General features: G+C 39.5%; 1 protein-coding gene across 3 annotated transcripts in view; it reads left to right on the top strand.

The window, feature by feature from the left end:
- ECM2 (extracellular matrix protein 2) overlaps positions 1 to 17,640 on the top strand; it is a 190,522-nt gene that overhangs the window by 60,281 nt on the left and 112,601 nt on the right. For 2 of the 3 annotated variants that reach the window (XM_085624889.1, XM_085624888.1), the window contains exons 4-6: positions 3,575 to 4,249; positions 13,555 to 13,670; positions 14,937 to 15,072. In XM_085624889.1, coding sequence (XP_085481015.1) covers positions 3,575 to 4,249; positions 13,555 to 13,670; positions 14,937 to 15,072 — 927 coding nt within the window. The remainder of the gene's footprint in view (positions 1 to 3,574; positions 4,250 to 13,554; positions 13,671 to 14,936; positions 15,073 to 17,640) is intronic. The other variant, XM_085624890.1, reaches the window with a different exon arrangement.

The following is a 17,640-nucleotide window of genomic DNA, read 5'->3' as shown; positions in this document are numbered from 1 at the left end:
AATGAGCCCCAAAGCTTTGTTTGAAAAAAAACAACTGCCCATAGATTCTTCTCAGATGTCACTCCCCGTCCATGAATGCCCCTTTTGTGTGCACCATTCCTTTTAGACCCAAATTAAAAAGCACACCCATTGAATACCAATCAGACTCTCGCTTAGGTGACCCAACATATTTCTTTGCTCCTAAATTGTTAGTTACAATCCTAGATAATGTTACTGTCGACACAAAAGTGATCAATTTGTCTAAAAAAGATGATAACCTGGAGCAAAAAAGCAGCTTATCCCCTGTAAGAGGGTAAACATGTCTGAACAATTACGGTACATTGAAATATTTGCATTTATTTATTTTTGATTTAACATACATAATAGTTCTCCTGCAACAAAACATAAAATGATGGTAGCCTCGCTAAGGTCCTAAGAGGAAGCTTCGAGGCACCAGATCTCTCTTCAGCCAGGGCTCCTGCAGATTCCAGTCCTCAGTGATTATTTGAGCCTTGTTAAAGCCAGGTGTCCTTCTGATTTTTATGTTCTTGAAGCAAGCAAATATGATTGTTGGACAGCAGTTCCAGCCCCTTTAATGTAGCAGGAGTCAGGGTTCTTTGTTTTTGTTTCTTCTAGCAGGGCCTTCTTCTCCAGGTGTAGCCTTCGTAGGTCCAGGAATGTTCTGGAGAGATGTTGATGCCAGTCTTATCCTGTACACTAGTGATTAGAGCATTTTATTACCACCTAATACTATCTACCTTCTTACCTTAAGCCTACCTCCTCTTGCAGCACTTGCTCTTTGCTTTGCTATACAAATTTAGAAAATTCCCTACATGAAAAATGGCTAACCCCTGCTTCTACTAGAAGGTCCATGGCTCTCTGGACACCATTTCCTATTTAGATGAAGTAATCTCCTATCTGTCAGGATCCAACTTCGCCCTCTATTCTGCTGGGCTGAGTGCCTGCAGGTCCATGATGGCCCTGGGAATTAATAAGAGTGGACCCTGTTAGCCCCATTTGGCATCTCCAATGTGAAAATAGTTAGTACTAAGGCTATCCTTTTGTTCTTCCAGCTTCCTTGTCTTGTCCCAGATGACTAATCACTGCTAACTGTCAAGTTGTTGAAAACACCCTTGCCATTCTGGCTCCAGAGACCAAGCTGTAGTCTTTTGGAAAGCAGGATCCTTAACTGCAGCAAAGAATGTGTATTGAGCCTCTGGAGTAAAGATGAGTGGCAAACTGGCTGTAAGCCAGTTTTGGCTTAAGCAGCACAAATAATATTTTTATAAAGTTACTTTTCCACTACATTTATCAAACATCTGATTTCACTATTATATCAGATTTTGGAAATTGAGCTGAAAATTACTTATTTGTTTTGCTTTCCTTTTTCTAGGTGCAATACAGTTTAACAATTTTATTTTGCTCCTGGAGAACGGGTTCGGCAGGGCGACTTTAGATAACTGGTCTACTTTTAATGTAGACACAATGTGGTGAAATGAGAAGGGATCTATCTTCAAAAAGATTTTTAAGTCCTGCACAGGATATTGAAATCAATATGATGTTTGTTTGATAGCCAGTGTAATGGTTTTCATGGCTTATGTGATTCGATCAGACCTTTTAATGCAAAAGACAAGGCAATCTAAGTAGATTGTGAAGTGTAGTAAGTTGTTCAAAGTTTTAGCATGCAGCCCAGTATGTATACAATTTCAACATTGGGTTCAAGACATTAAGACTACTAGAACAAGAACCATCTTATGGGGGTCTGTAGAAGAGGGCATTTCCCACTCAGGTGGTAAAGGGAATAAGATTGATACCTACAATCATGTGCAAAGGACAAGTCAGCATCAAAGGTCATTGCTAAGTTGCAGCTGTGGTACTTTGGAACCAGTAGCACACCCACGGTGCTACATAAATGGAAGTGTGTTAGGATATATGAGAACTATGACCATGACCTCTGTCCCAAAGGGACAAATTTCATTCACCCACCATTGAATGTGTAAAATACAATCTATAACTCTTTCCGGGCCACCAGTACTGATGTTATCATGATAGAAAAGGAAGTCAGTTTCATATTTGTGCATGAGGGACCATATATATGTATAAGAGATTCTGTCATAGTGACAACCATTGTGGCACACCACAGGCCATTTTTAAGACGGAGTACATGAAGAATAGCAGCTTTTTCCGGATATGTGGGTAGCAAGGAAGGATACTCACCCATTATACAACTATGCCATTAGCAACCATAGAATACATTGAGGAGTAGAGCAGGGTGGGGAGAGTGACCCTATCAAAGGTTTTTGATAAGTCAGTCAAGACAAACATAAAGCCCCAGATACTCACAAAGAGCAACTCCGTTAGGTAGTATGTGACTGTAGTTTCAGTACCACACCGGTCTTGGAAGCCAGATTTGTAGTCACTTACAGATAATTTTATATTGGCAGCAGTTTATAAATGTTTGGCCACACAATTGAAACCAGGGATAGGCCTGAGTTAATTTTAAGAAGGGGGTGATGATGCCGTGGTTGTATTTATTTAGGTCTATCCCAATCTGAGGAGTGTTCAATGGTCCATTACTTTATTGAACAATGACAAGCCAGTGTATACAAGTGCCACACTGGTGACATCTTCTAGAAACACATGTTTACATCCATTGTTAACATCCCTGAGTAGACAAGCATCAACATTTTTCTGGGGTACATACACTTTTATTATGTGTTGCCCATACAATACAAAACAAAAATCCCCACAATATTTTGCTGGGACAATATATCAAATCTATAACTGTACTGCCATTGCTTTGCTAAAAAGATAATAAACACAAGCTACTATGTTTGTACCTTCAAAATGTCATTAAGAAAATTGAATGGCTATAGTTAAAGAAATGTAACATTTGGTACTTTGTCTTCTTTACTCTTGAAAAGTATTCCTTTTGTAACTAATGAGCACAACTTTTAGTGTAAACTTTGGAATCTTTACACTGGATTTTAACATCTTTTCTGTATCATTATTCCCTCCAAAGTTGACATTAATACGCTAATGGTTCATAAGATGTATGCTACTATGTTTGTACCTTCAAAATGTCCTTAAGAAAATTGAATGGATATAGTTAAAGAAATGTAACATTTGGTACTTTGTCTTCTTTACTCTTGAAAAGTATTCCTTTTGTAACTAATGAGCACAACTTTTAGTGTAAACTTTGGAATCTTTACACTGGATTTTAACATCTTTTCTGTATCATTATTCCCTCCAAAGTTGACATTAATACGCTAATGGTTCATAAGATGTATTGAACTAATAAAGAAAATGACAGACTGACAGTGATCTGTTCAATCATGTCTAGAACCAAAAGAAAAATACATATTTCCTTCAAGATTTTCTATAGTCTTCAAAGATTGCTATTATATCTAGGGGCCTCACAAGTACTCTGCTATCATGGTTCACAGGATATCCATTTAGTGCATGTGACTGCCTGAGTACTGGAAACAAAATGCTTGGAGGGAAAAATGTGGTGTCACTAACATGGATTTATTGTGGCTCTTACCACCCTTCCTTTTCTGTTTCTCACTACTTTTAACACCCTCTTCACGTTTAGTACTAAAGAGTCTTGCTATGGATGACAGACCTGAATTTTCTGGTGATTCTCCAGAACCAAATGACCCTAGCATAGAAGAACTTATGCCTTCCCCACGTACGCAAGCAGAGATGGATGAGCTACTGAGACGGGAGGAAGAAGAGCGTCAAGAGGAGGAGGAGGAGATCCACAGAAAGGAAAAAGAGGAGCAGAGAAAGAGAGAAAGGCAACAAGAGAGAGAAGAGAAAGAGCGAAAACAGTTGGAAGCCCGACGCAAGGAAGAGGAGGAGCTGGAGAAAATCAATGAAGAAAATAGAAGGAAGGCCGAAGAAGAGGAACAACTGAGAATAGAAGAGGAAGAACGAAAGCAAAAAGAAGAGGAGGATCAAAGGAAGGAAGAGGAAGAAAGAAAAAGAGAAGAGAAAAAACTGCAGGAGAAAAAAAAGCAACAGGAACGTGCAAGAGAAGAAGAGGAAGAGGAGGACGACGATGATGATGAACTAGATGAAGAAGATCCCTTACGTGGTGATGTATTCAGAAGTCCATCCAGCCCATTTCCAGATGAACTTTCTCCAGTACCGGCACCATTACCCCTGGGCTGTTTCATCTCTGATATCACTGTGAGCTGCACCTATGCTAAACTGAGAACAATTCCAGCTGTTGCGGATGTAAATATAAAGAGCTTTGACCTTCTAGGTAAGCAATTTTACAAATTATTTAACTTTTCTTGACATGATAAAATGGTTACTACTAAATCTCTTATTGCAATATAAATAAAGCATCTGCACAGTACCATTCATTCCATCACTCGAATAGTTCCATGACGTGTAAATGTAACATATGAAAATTGCTTTCTCAGTTTTCTCTCAGTTTAACAAAAGAACACAATTGTTGCCAGTGACCATAAACACTGTGCAGCGTTTACTGTAATAGTGCTGTCTGAAAAAGCATAATTTAAATTTCATTTGACACCACTCTTAACCGCAAGCTAGATAATATTTAAAAAAAACTCACCATTCTGTATAAAATGATACTATGGGTTCTGTATAGGAAAGCAAAAATCTTGTGAGATACATATTTCCTAATTCCATGTTGGACACTATTGAAAATGACATGCACCTTAGCGATAGTAGTCACTATCACGTTGTACTCTCTAATTATTGTCCTAGGAGGTCAATCAAGTTTCTTATAAAAACTCTTATAGGAATTGAAAAGACTAGCTTATAAAACCCTAGCATACACCTTTTCTATTGTCAACTAGGGATTTATCACATGGTCTGTAAGGAATGCAAAGAGATTCTATAGAAATCATGGCAGAATAACTAGAAGAAACATATACAGGCTTTTAAAAAAGCACCCAACTGGATTGGTGTGTTTTATGATGTATTTAACAGGTTTACTTAGTGCTGCAGGACCGAAGGTGTTTCACGTGTAATTCAATTTCACACTACATTTAACACTACTAAAAAATGAACAAACATTTTTTACTTGAGTGATAATAAAGTAGCTGAAAAAAATTCAAGGTATAATAGATAATAGCAACAACTACAGAAATGTACTTGCTACATCAATTATGGGTTGTGAGACATTCTTTCAGGAACAAGTGAAAATGGAAAGTTTAAAGTGTTTACTAAAGTTAGGAAGAGATGGCACCTTCCTGTTGAATAGGATTAGGGGGTCCACTGGTAGTAGTAGTGTAAGCGAAGAACAGATTCTGGGCCACAATTATTACTAAATTCTGCAGAACAAATATGGCTGACACTGACCCCACGCCACTACCAGTGCTAACGTTTGTGTTGACACTCTCCCTAAGTAGCATCTAGCTGTTTGATATCTGCCACAAGTGCAGAAATTGAAGAAAGTTCTAAGCTGGGCAGCACTCAATATATCATCATCATCGTAATCCTAAAAGCCCCTAGAGTTTTCACAATACTCCTTTATTTATTTGTATTCTGTCTGTCCTTAGTAAACAGCCAATGCGGTTCGTTCCCAACTAACTTCTTAAGGTGTTTGCACAGTATCTATCTATCTATCTATCTATCTATCTATCTATCTATCTATCTATCTATCTATCTATCTATCTATCTATCTATCTATCTATCTATCTATCTATCTATCTATCTATCTATCTATCTATCTATCTATCTATCTATCTATCTATCTATCTGTCTGTCTGTCTGTCTGTCTGTCTGTCTGTCTGTCTGTCTGTCTGTCTGTCTGTCTGTCTGTCTGTCTGTCTGTCTGTCTGTCTGTCTGTCTGTCTATCTATCTCTCTCTCTATCTCTCTCTCTATCTTTCTCTCTATCTCTCTCTCTATCTTTCTCTCTATCTCTCTCTCTATCTCTCTCTCTATCTCTCTCTTATTATTATTATTATTATTATTTATTTTTGTAAAGCGCGATAGTCACCCGGAGGTATCCCAGCGCTGAAGAACCCTGAATTCACCAGGTCAAACGGAGCCAGAGACTAAGAAGGGCAAGGAACGAAGGCGGAAACTGAAGCAACAGGAGGGGAAGGGGGGGTACAGGTCTCTATCTCTCTCTCTATCTCTCTCTCTATCTCTCTCTCTATCTCTCTTATGATGTGACGGTAGCCACTCTGTAGTTATAGTTAGGATTCTCAGAGATACAAATTCCTTGAATATTTAGTCACTAATAACGTTGTGCCCATTTAATGAACCTCGACAAAACTTTGCAGACTGATTCCTTTTTCTACATTGGCAGTTGATGCAAATTATGCAGCGACAAGTCAAGGAGGCGCAAAGAAAAAATGGAGGCCCCTAAAAGCATTTTGGCACCAATGTATTTTCTATAGACTTAGTACACATGAGTAAACGGCTGAAAGGATTTTAATGAAATTTGGCAGGAATATAAATTAGGGTGTGTAGATGATCCTTTTGGCTAATGCATGTAAGTTTCTTTTACTGTATAAGGAATTTTAACTTAGTTGAATCTGTAATCACAGTAATTTATTGGTATTTTGTGAAACTACTGTGGTACCTGGTGAGTGCAAGACATTATGTAATTAGCTAATGACTGCCTTCACAAAAATTGAAGGTAGCCATGTTGTCTTAAGGCCACTTTCCCTGTGTTCTGGGTTAGAGGCTTAGGTATAGGTAAGTATTAGGTTTTATAACGTTTCCCTATCTATTAGCACTTAATTAAAGTGGTATTAGGTGGGAAAAAATATATAGTGGGCCTGATTCACAAAGGTAAAATGAGAAGAAAGTCTAACTTTATGACTTTTGGTTGTTACAAAGGGCATTTACTATTCGTAAATGCCCTTTGTGAATATTGAAAGTCGTAAAGTTCACATTTTGGTATTCACAAAGGCCATTTACGAGTAGTAAATACCCTATGTGAATAAGTCATAAAGTTAGACTTTCGTCTCAGTTTACCTATGTGAATTGGGAACCTAGTTTTTATATATATTTTTTAAAAATCACTGAGTACCGTGGTACTACCAAGAGGCACTGCGGTACTTAAAGAAACGAAAACTGATATATGTAGAAAAAAATGAAAAACACTGCAATACGCTATATTTCACAAATATAGTGCGCTACAGTATATTTTCTATTTTTTATATATTTAATTCTTTATAAAAAAGTTTAGAGTACTGTGAAAATACATTGGAATTACATTGCAACTTGAAAACAATAAAAAAGGTTACATTTTTAAAGGTCCTAGGTACTAGCAAGGTACTCCATGGACTTCTAAAAAATATATAAGAAATATAAATTAATTTCTCCACAATAAAGTGGTAATAGGTAGGTAATAATAATAAAACCTGCTACTTACTTATAATTAGGGCCCTAGCTTAGAACACAGATAAAGTGTATTAAAACAAATATGCCTGTTTTTCAATTTTGTAAAGGCAACCATTAGCCAATTAAATACTACCTTGTCACTGACATGTACCGTGGTATGTCACAAAGTTATCAAGGTAGACAGTAGCACAATATATAATTAAGGGCCAGATGTATTATTGTACTGTGTTACCCTTGCCTCACGCATGGTCTCGAGTGGGAAATGCAATTCTTACGACTCATTTACAAAGCAACACAAGGCCACCATGCTTGGCCCTGCATTGATTGGTTAATCTTGAAAAGCGCAAGGCAGCTCAAATTGCCCTTTTGCAATAAGCTGCACACCATATTATACAGTCCTGACAAATGTAATGTACATCTGTGCTCCACTCCACTCTATGACCCTCCGCTCTACACCACTCCCATCTACGACACTCCACGGCAAGCCACTACACTGTACGGCACTCCAGTCTACAACACTTCACTGTATGCCAGACAACTGTATGCTGCTCCGCTCTATGCTATTTGACTCTATGCCACTCAACTGTACGCCACTCAACTGCTATTCCACTGTACGCCATTCAACTGTACTCCACACCACAGTACACTATTTCACTGTATGCCATTGCACTCTATGCCAATCCGCTCTACCCAATACCACTGTATACCACTCCCCTCTACGCCACTCCACTGTATGCTATTTCACTGTAAACAACTCCACTCTATGCCACTCCACTGTATGCTATTTCACTGTAAACAACTCTACTCTACGCCACTCTACTGTATGCCACTCCAATCTATGATACTCCACTATAACCCAATCCACTGCATGGTATTCCACTGTACACAACTACACTCCATGCCACTCCACTATAAGCTATTCCCCTCTACCCCACTGCACTGTATGCAACTCTAGTCTACGCCCCTCCCCTGTGCCCCACTCCACTCTACACTCCTCCTCTACCCTATTCCACTTCACACCACTCCACTGTACAACACTTCACTGCATGATACCCCACTCTACACCACTCCATTCTATGTTATTCCACTCCACTCTACGCCATTCCACTGTACACTACTCCAATCTATGTCTATCTGCTCTACGCTATTCCACTGTATGCAACTCCACTCTATGCTGCTCCACTCTATGGTATTTTTCTCTATCTCACTCGACTGTACACTACTCCAGTGTATGCCACTACACTGTACCCCACTCCACTCTAAGCTACTGCACTCAACGCTATACCACTCTACACCACTGCACTGTGCACCACTCCAATCTATGCTATTCCACTGTATGTCACTCCACACTATTCCACTGTACACTATTCCACCGTATAGCACTCCACTGTATGCTAGTTCACTGTGCCCAAATCACTCTATGCTATTTCACTCTATCCCACTCCACTGTATGCCACTCCAGACTAGGACACTCCACTATACACCACTCCACTGTACGCTACTCCACTCTACGCTATTCCACTGTGTGCAACTGCACTCTATGCTATTCCACTATATGAAAATCCACCATATTGTACTCCACTTTATGCCACTCCAGCATACGCCACACCAATCTACACCACTCTACTGTACGCCACTCCACTCAAAACTATTCCACTATATGCCACTCCACTGTACGCTGCTCAAGTATACGCCACTCCACTATGTGCTATTCCAGTATGCACCACTCCACACCACCCCACTGTATGCCACAACATTCTTTGTCATGACACTGTACACCACGATACTCTACGATACCACACTGTAAGACACAACACTGTCCAGCACTGCCCTCTAAGCCATTCCAGTATACGCCTCTTTTACTCTACTCTAGCTCACTACACTCTACAACACTGTACTCCACTCTATGCCAATCCATTCATCCCCACTCTAGAACAGATTCCCTCAATCTATGACACGGCATACCACTCCATTTGCATCACCCCACCCCACTCTACAACACTTCACTCCACTCTATTCTATGCCTCCACACTGTATTCTACTCCATGGCACTTCACTATATGACACTGTAGTTCACGCTACGCTATGCCATGCCACACGACTACAGTGTACGGCAGTTTACCCTACGCTGGTCACAACTATATAACAGTCCAATGCATGCCGCTCAACTCTACTCTACTCTACTGTACTCTCTAAACATGCACTCTACTACACTCTGTTCCACTGTATGACACTGTACTACACTGTATGCCCCTACACTCCACTGTACAACACTCTACTTCATGCTATGCCACTCTACTCCACTCTAAGACTCACTACGCAACCACCTCTATGCCATTTGATGTCACTTTACTCCACTGTAAACTATAACACACTATTCCACTCTACTCCACTGTACTCCACTACTTAACTGTACGCCACTCCACTTTATGCGACTCTATGGCACTAGACTCTATAGCACTCTATACCACTACACTTTACCCTACTTTACAACACTGTACTGTATTCCACTCCACTCTAGAACACTCTACTCCACTCTATGCCACTCCACTGTCCTCAACTGAATGATACTTTTTAACACTCTACAACATGCCACTCCACTCTACTGTTCCATACAACACTCTACTCTATTACACTTCAATACAATCTATGATACGCCAGGCCACTCTGCTCCACTCCACGCCACTCTACTGTACAACATAACACTCCACTGTATTACAGTTTGCTCCACTCTATCCTACACACCTCCACTGTACGATATTTTAGCCCACTCTATGCCACCATTTAACACTCCACTCTAAGGCAGTCCACTGTATGGCATCCTACTGTGATCTAGGCAACTCCACTCTACAAGTCTCAACTACACTCTTTGCCACTAAATGACACCTTACTCTGCTCTATACCCATCCACTCCATGACACTGCTACACTGAATAACACTCTTGCACACGCCACTCTACTCCTTTCTACAACACGCCACACCAATATATGACATAGTGCTCCACTCTATGACACTCTCCTACAGTATATGACAATGTGCCACTATCCGCTATATGACACACCACTCTGTGACACTCCACTATACGATAATACACTGTAGAATACTCTACCACTCTACTGGACGACACTCCACTCCAAAACACTGAACTGTACGACACTTTACTTAACTGTACTTCACTATGTACAGCACTCTTCACCACTCTATGCCGCTATACAAGACTATACTCAATGTCACTCCACAACACTGCAGCCGGTGACACTCCACTGTATGATACTCAACTGTTCTGTATGACACACAAATCCACTGTACAACACGCCACGCCACTCCACTCTACGATACTCCACTCCACTATACAACACACCACGCCACTCCATTGTATAACACTTTACTTCACTATATGCAATACCACTCCACTCTACTCTCCTCTTCAAAACCAGACACCATAACACTAGACAACGCTCAATTAAATGACACTCAGCACTACAATTTGAAACACATTTTTATTAAAAAATAAAAAGCATTAAAAAAAAAAATTAAAAACAAAGGTTAATGATAACTTGTCGTTTGGAAAATGTTATTTATTCTTGTATACTAACCAAACTTAAACTATGTAAAATTCTAAAGGTATAGTTCCAACTTAAATTTATAATTTACGCACCACCAGTTAAACCTTCAATTTATAATTTATGCACCACCTTCAATTTACTATAGGTCGTGCACCGCCGTATACAGTCTTGTCCCCTCACTCGCCACACTACATTAAGCATAACTCACCACTCTACTATGCACTGTGTTCTCCAAAAAGATGACATTTGAGCGGTCATAAGTGTTGTGAATGCTATATTTTCACATGATATAAGTCCTATAATATGTAAGGGTATAAATATATGAATGTGTAACTACTGTGTGATCGAGAAATAGTTTGGATGGCTTGCTATTACAAATATGAAAAGCAGAAAAACACATATTTAGGAAGTGATTCAAAATAGTAATGGAGGAGAGACAATCTTCAATCACCAAACTAGGTAGGCCAGCTCAGCTCTGTCATATTAGTCATACCATCATATTGGACAGACAATCTAATGAGTATTATTGTATTCCACTATTTAAAATGTTCTAGTGTATATATTGCACATGCACTCAAACCACACAGCCGTGTATCAATTAAAGCAAATTGCATCAGTATTAGTACTCTATCTTCTGCACTATTATGTGTACTTGATAGTCTTCAAGAAAGTTGTTAAACATGATATAAGTTATATAAATGTCCCTAAATAGGGCACAGTCATTTAAAAAGAAACAATAGGATCGACAACAGTCACTTCTCATATTGGATGCAACAACTATGATTAGAATGATACGACATGTTGCCATATTATGCAGACAATTTAAAAAGGGTGTTGCCTTGTTAGGCATTTTTGGAATGCGCTCACATATGTTAGAACAACGATTCCACCCACAAACTATTGACCCTTTCTATATACAAAGTCACAGATATCATCATAAAGAAGTTTGTTGAGAACGAAACACATTGGCTGGTTTTTAAGAGAACACAGGAAACAAATCAAATAAATAAAGAAACATTGTGAAAACTTCAAAAACTATTGTGATTACATTGATAATGATATAGCAAGAGCCCCCTAGCTTGGAACTTTCTCTGTCAAAATTATAAATTTGAGAAATTGTTGAATAGCAACTAGCTGGGAGAGACAATGTCAGCCAAGCTACAGACTGGAAAGCAAAACAACTGACCTGTGTTAATGAAAGTGGTTTCACAGAAGTAATGCAATTGACTTGAACTATATAAAATGGCTTTCCTTGTGTAACAACCGCTGAAGGTTAAAAGAAGGCTCTACCGACATACAATCTATTCTTGGATCAAAAACTAAATAGCATGCAAGGGGTCCGAATGCCTAGAATCGATTTCCCCTTACTTGTGCTTTACCACATATGCCAGAAATGTTAGTCAAACTGAGTGGATATCACTCTCTAAGAGGCAGATGTAATATTTTTTTACGTAGTGCACTGCAGCAGCCGCAAATGCTGCACTGCGCTTTGTTAAAAGGAGAGAAGAGGAGAGTGCCCTATTTACTAAAATAAGGCACACTTCTCCCCTCTCACTAGTGTTGGCGCTGAAATCAGTTGCAGTGCGCCACAGAGACACCTTTGCGCATTGGTGCAAGGTTGTCTCTGCGAGTCTAGAATAGGTTTTGTACTGGAAGAAACCCTTCCAGTACAAAATACTATGCACAGACTCACTGTAACCATTTTACACTTTGTATGTGTGCAGGAATGTGCAGCACACATGCAAAGTCAGAAAAGGAAGGAGAAATTAAAGTATTTCTTCTTGCGCCTACTTAAAAAAGGCACAGTTTTCTCACGCTAAACCCAATCTACTTTATTTTAGTAAATTGGGTTTAGCATTAGAAACCTTGGGTGGTTGCATGGGAACGCCCATGCTCTACCCTTGGTACGCCCCCATGGCGCAAAGTAATGCAAAGCATCGCTGCTTCGCATTACTTTTCCGTTATTTCCAGTGCTAAACAAGTATAGCACAGGAAAGTAAATTGAGAAAAAAAGATTTTGCGCCGATTTGCCTCACTTTTGTGACACAAACATGGCACAAAATCTTAGTATATCTTCCCCTTAGTCTCCTTCAGCAGAGAATGACAGGAGGATTAGGGTACGCTGACATTTATTCAGGTGCCAGCTTTCTCTACAGTAGGACTGATTAGACCATGCAGGAACCAAATCATTGTGCTCATTTATTTATTGTCATTGTTATTGTTATTTATTTATTATTATTATTCATTTATCTGAAAACAAAAGACAGCCACATCTAAATGAAAACCAGTAAAAAGTTCCCCAAAAGAGGCCTGGAGAAAAAGTGAGAACATTGCAGTGACCTCTATGAACTAGGCCCAAAATGTAGCCAGTTGAAGACATCTGCTGTGCTTGAGGCAAAATAATTTAAATAAGCAGGTCCAGAATGCATGTATATCACAACTAACTGGAGAAAACAGGATATTGTGTGCAATTGCACTATACCTACAAAACGTCAGTGCAACATTGTGTATCTATAAATCTTAAATGATGACTCTTAAGCCCATTCACACATTAAGAAACTAACAAACCCACAGTAGCACAATTAATTTTTATCACAATCTCATTTCTAACATGATTTAAAAAGCTGATATCTTAAATTCACACAAACATTTTTAATCATTTCCCCTAGGAAATTCCATAACTTTAATCCCAAATGAAGCATTTCATGGAATGCCAAACTTGGAGAGGATTAATCTGGGAAAAAACAACCTCACTACACTCAACATTGGTCCAGGAGCTTTCTCAGTAAGATGTTCTATTTTTTTTTACGATTAAACAAGAAAACTTGGCTTATAGACCTCTGTTTAGTCCTTGGTTGAAGGAGTTTTATGACAGTGGTGTCTTTCCTACATGATTTGGATACAGGAGGTGGGTGTTGCAGCAGTTGTATGTGGTTTTGTCTCTGCCCTTCTTCCATTCTACTGCTTGGTTTAGATGTACACAGAGGGACATTGTATCTGGAGCAAGGTAAGCTCACACCACCACCTTCTCTGTGCTGGTGGAGCCACCCTGCCCAGAACCAGGAAACCTCAGGGAATCGCACTACATGACTACACATGCACAGCTGATCATTACAGAAGAGCAGAGGGCCACCGACCCTGAAAGGGATAGATGATGCTTCCCCACTGTCCCTCAGATAGCAAACCACTCAAAATACACCTATTGGCCTGTCAGGTTGTCCATGAGGATCTGTCTGCCTAAATGTTCTGAGCTAGGCAAATGTCCCCATTTGGACAACCTTGGTGGCCGCAGGTTAAAATGAAGTAGCCATTCCATCTCCCAGCCTGACAGTCATGAAGAGGGTGGAGACCTAATGGAATGTAAGAGTCAAGGCCTAGGTGTTGCCAGCTGCCATTCTAGAAACATATTGAAAGCAAATTTAATGCAGGAACCAATGTCTACTTGCAAAAATTAGCATGAACAAACGTGCTCTTGTGAAGAGCAGTCTTATAAATCTTTCTCTGTAGTTAAGCAGTCTTGATTGAAATGCCATGGACATAAAAGGTAAGTACTCAAAGCCTTCAGATTGTTTTCAAAATAAGTACCTGCTGCAGTATAAAAGTATAGACTTGGGATACTTGCTATGCACTATAAATGTGCATTGATTGCTGCTTGAACTAGAATTATTTTACTTATTCAGACTGCCAATAAGCATGCTACTGCACTGTCCTATCTTTTTATGCGTGGAGACTCTGCAGTCATAAAGATACTACTAGTAAAATACATTTTTGAATAGAAACCAATTGTAAAATGACAGAAAAGTGTACATTTACCTTTGTGAATCATGCCCTATATGTTCAAATGTCACCAAAAATCCTCATTTAGGTGTAGGTAAAAGTGGAAAGTAATAAAGTAACATAATACATTGAGTAATATGTCTATAATGTCTAGAATCTGAGGCTAAACATTCTGTTTACATTATACTTATGTTCTGTGTCCATCAATGCAATTACTACAAGCCATGTGTCTGTATGCCTCTTTGATAAATGCACAACTGATATATCTTTTAAGACACTAAAGCATTTAAAGAGATTGTACCTGGATGGAAATTCATTGGTGCAGATCCCAACACACCTACCATCAACCCTGGAAGAGTTGAAGCTGAATGATAACAACATACGTTCGATTGATGATGTCATTTTACAAGGTAGTGAACGCATGCCTAGTTATTTTAATATATTGAACAGAAACACTGTGTTCATCTTCATTGGAAAAGTGGCTGTGGAGCAGAAAATCTCAAAAGTTAATGGAAAACTAGATTTAATCGTTTTTGAACAATGTACAATATGCCTCGTATTAGTGCCTTTTCTATTGAAAACTCCGTAGACATACTTTTAAAAGCTGAAATGTTGTTCTATCTTATTTTCCATAAATGCTCCTGCTTCAAGAAGGAGAACTATCCTTGTGTTACAGAGATCTTATAGGCTGGGGCTCTAGAGAATGGTGATATCCCTGCATAGATCCTACAAGTTCAGATTCGAGACAGCAATCATATTTCTTTGTTTACACATATCATTAGTCTTAGGACTCTCACAATTGTGCACTTTTCTCCTGTGCTTAATTAAGAGCGTGTGTAAAATACACTGTATTCCTTTTAAACTCAGAAGTTATGACTTTGGGCTTGATGTGGCAGAGGACATTTACTCTGCCATCCCGCCAGACTACTAGCCATCAGATTCATAGATGACCTCCATCCCAGCAGCAGTCATGGTGGTTCCTTTCAATGTAAAAAAGATTTTTGTTTTTTTCAAACAAGCAAAGCGTTAGCTTGATTCATAAAAACAACACAATATTAACCACCACTGTCTAGGAGTTTTCTTTAAATAGTTTGTCCACAATATTATTTACAAAAATATCACCCCATCCAGTGTAGAGTTTCTATTATTAACTCTGATGTGGCAACTTTTTTGTAAATGGGATTTAGGATATGATATGAAAGTCAGACGATATTCTGACAATTATAGTTTGGTACCATACTGGACAGTTAGGCCATCCATTCTCCCTTTCTGTTTTGCAGGTTTAACTTATTCTGAATCCCTCTGTTCGGGTAATGAATAAATCAGGTAGGAGAAGTACAATATTCCCCTGAAGCTTGAAAGAGAGATGGATAGCAGGGGCTACTTACACTCAAGATGGAGAACGGAAACTTAGCTGGACGACAGTCGTCCAAGATAAATTAGTACTGGAAAGGTAAGGCCACAAGTAAGGGCATGTGAAGTTGCAAAGTCTGTCGACTCAAACTTCACCAATCTCACTGGAGCAATAGTGAAAGTACCTCTGCCTGTCTCTGCTCTATGGGGCTATAGGATACACAGCCGTAGCAGTGCCTTTGGCTCAAATAGGGGCAGCGGTTAGTATGTGCCCTAAGACAAAAGGCTAACATTGTGGAGAATTACCCTGTAAGCAGCCCCATCTCAGCCGAATGATGAAAGTACATATACCGGGTCCTTCTAGAGGTGTTCTACATCTAATACATCTGATGCCAAAGCTGCTCGTTACTCTTCATTTTGTCCCACCAACATAATTTGCCACCAGCCTGGGCTAGCGGAACACCCCTTATCATCACTGAGAGTAGGGGGCGTTAGCCAATCATACCTCCACTCGAGATCACCACAATGATTCCATCCCATTACATACCCAATTGTTTGGCCTTCAACACCCCTCTCCCCCCACTGAGAAACTGACAAGACTTTTGTAATTTTTGATAGCCACCTGGTAAAAAGATATAGTGAACCCACTACATATAGTGAAGGAAATCTCCTATGAGTTCTGAATTTGCTGGTTAACATTATAAATGTTCCCTGTACCCAAGTTTTTTCTCAGATACAGTTTTCTTGAAGATGCTCAACCTGAAGTCAAATGACCTCACACATTATCTTTCATTCACCCATCTGCCATCCTGTGGAAGATCATTGAGAAGGCCATCACCAACGCTTCTATAAGATAAAAAGCAATGCACTCCTTCAAGGCTACCAGTCTGAATTTAGACTCAATACAGTATAGAGACTATCCGAATGGTCGATGACAGCCTACAGATCTACGCCAACATGACCTCTGCCGCCTCCTCATGGTTGACCACTCTGCAGCCTTAGATGCCATTAAAAATTGAACTGCGCTTGGTATTCTCACATGCTGAATCATATGTGATGGCATTGTGCTTCAATGGTTCGAGTCCTACCTGGAGAACGCAGTCATCTGGGTCAGATGAATACCTTCTGATATGAGTGCATTTCTATCTCCTGTGGTGTCCCTCGAGTTTCCATTCTCTAGTACATTATCTTCACCCTGTGCATGGTGTCCCAAGAGTCCTTCTGTCTGATCAGGACATCAGAATCCAGCAGTACAGAGGCAAACTAAAATGGTATTTGAAAGTTTCTTTTGGTGACCAAATTGATTGCCTGAGGGGCTGTCATGCTGTGATCCAAGCTTGGATGTACAAGGCATACTTCAAAATGAACCTCCCAAGAAAGAGTCTGTGTTCGTTACCTATGATTAGAAACAGAAGATACATGATGCGGCCTCCCTGAGATGAATCTTGATATATTTTCTCCTAAATGTGTTTGCAGGGCTAAGTTCATGGACTTCTATATTCATAACAGCTTTAGCTCCAGAGCTCACATTGCGCAGAAGATGGAGACTGGCAGATTGGCACTGCAATGTAAAGAAAAAAGGGGTCCCCTGCTACAAGATAACTTGCCCAAGGCAGGGATATTAT

The sequence above is a fragment of the Triturus cristatus genome, chromosome 9, assembly GCF_964204655.1.
Source record: "Triturus cristatus chromosome 9, aTriCri1.1, whole genome shotgun sequence".
Taxonomy (NCBI): domain Eukaryota; kingdom Metazoa; phylum Chordata; class Amphibia; order Caudata; family Salamandridae; genus Triturus; species Triturus cristatus.
This window is presented reverse-complemented; position numbering and strand designations above follow the sequence as displayed.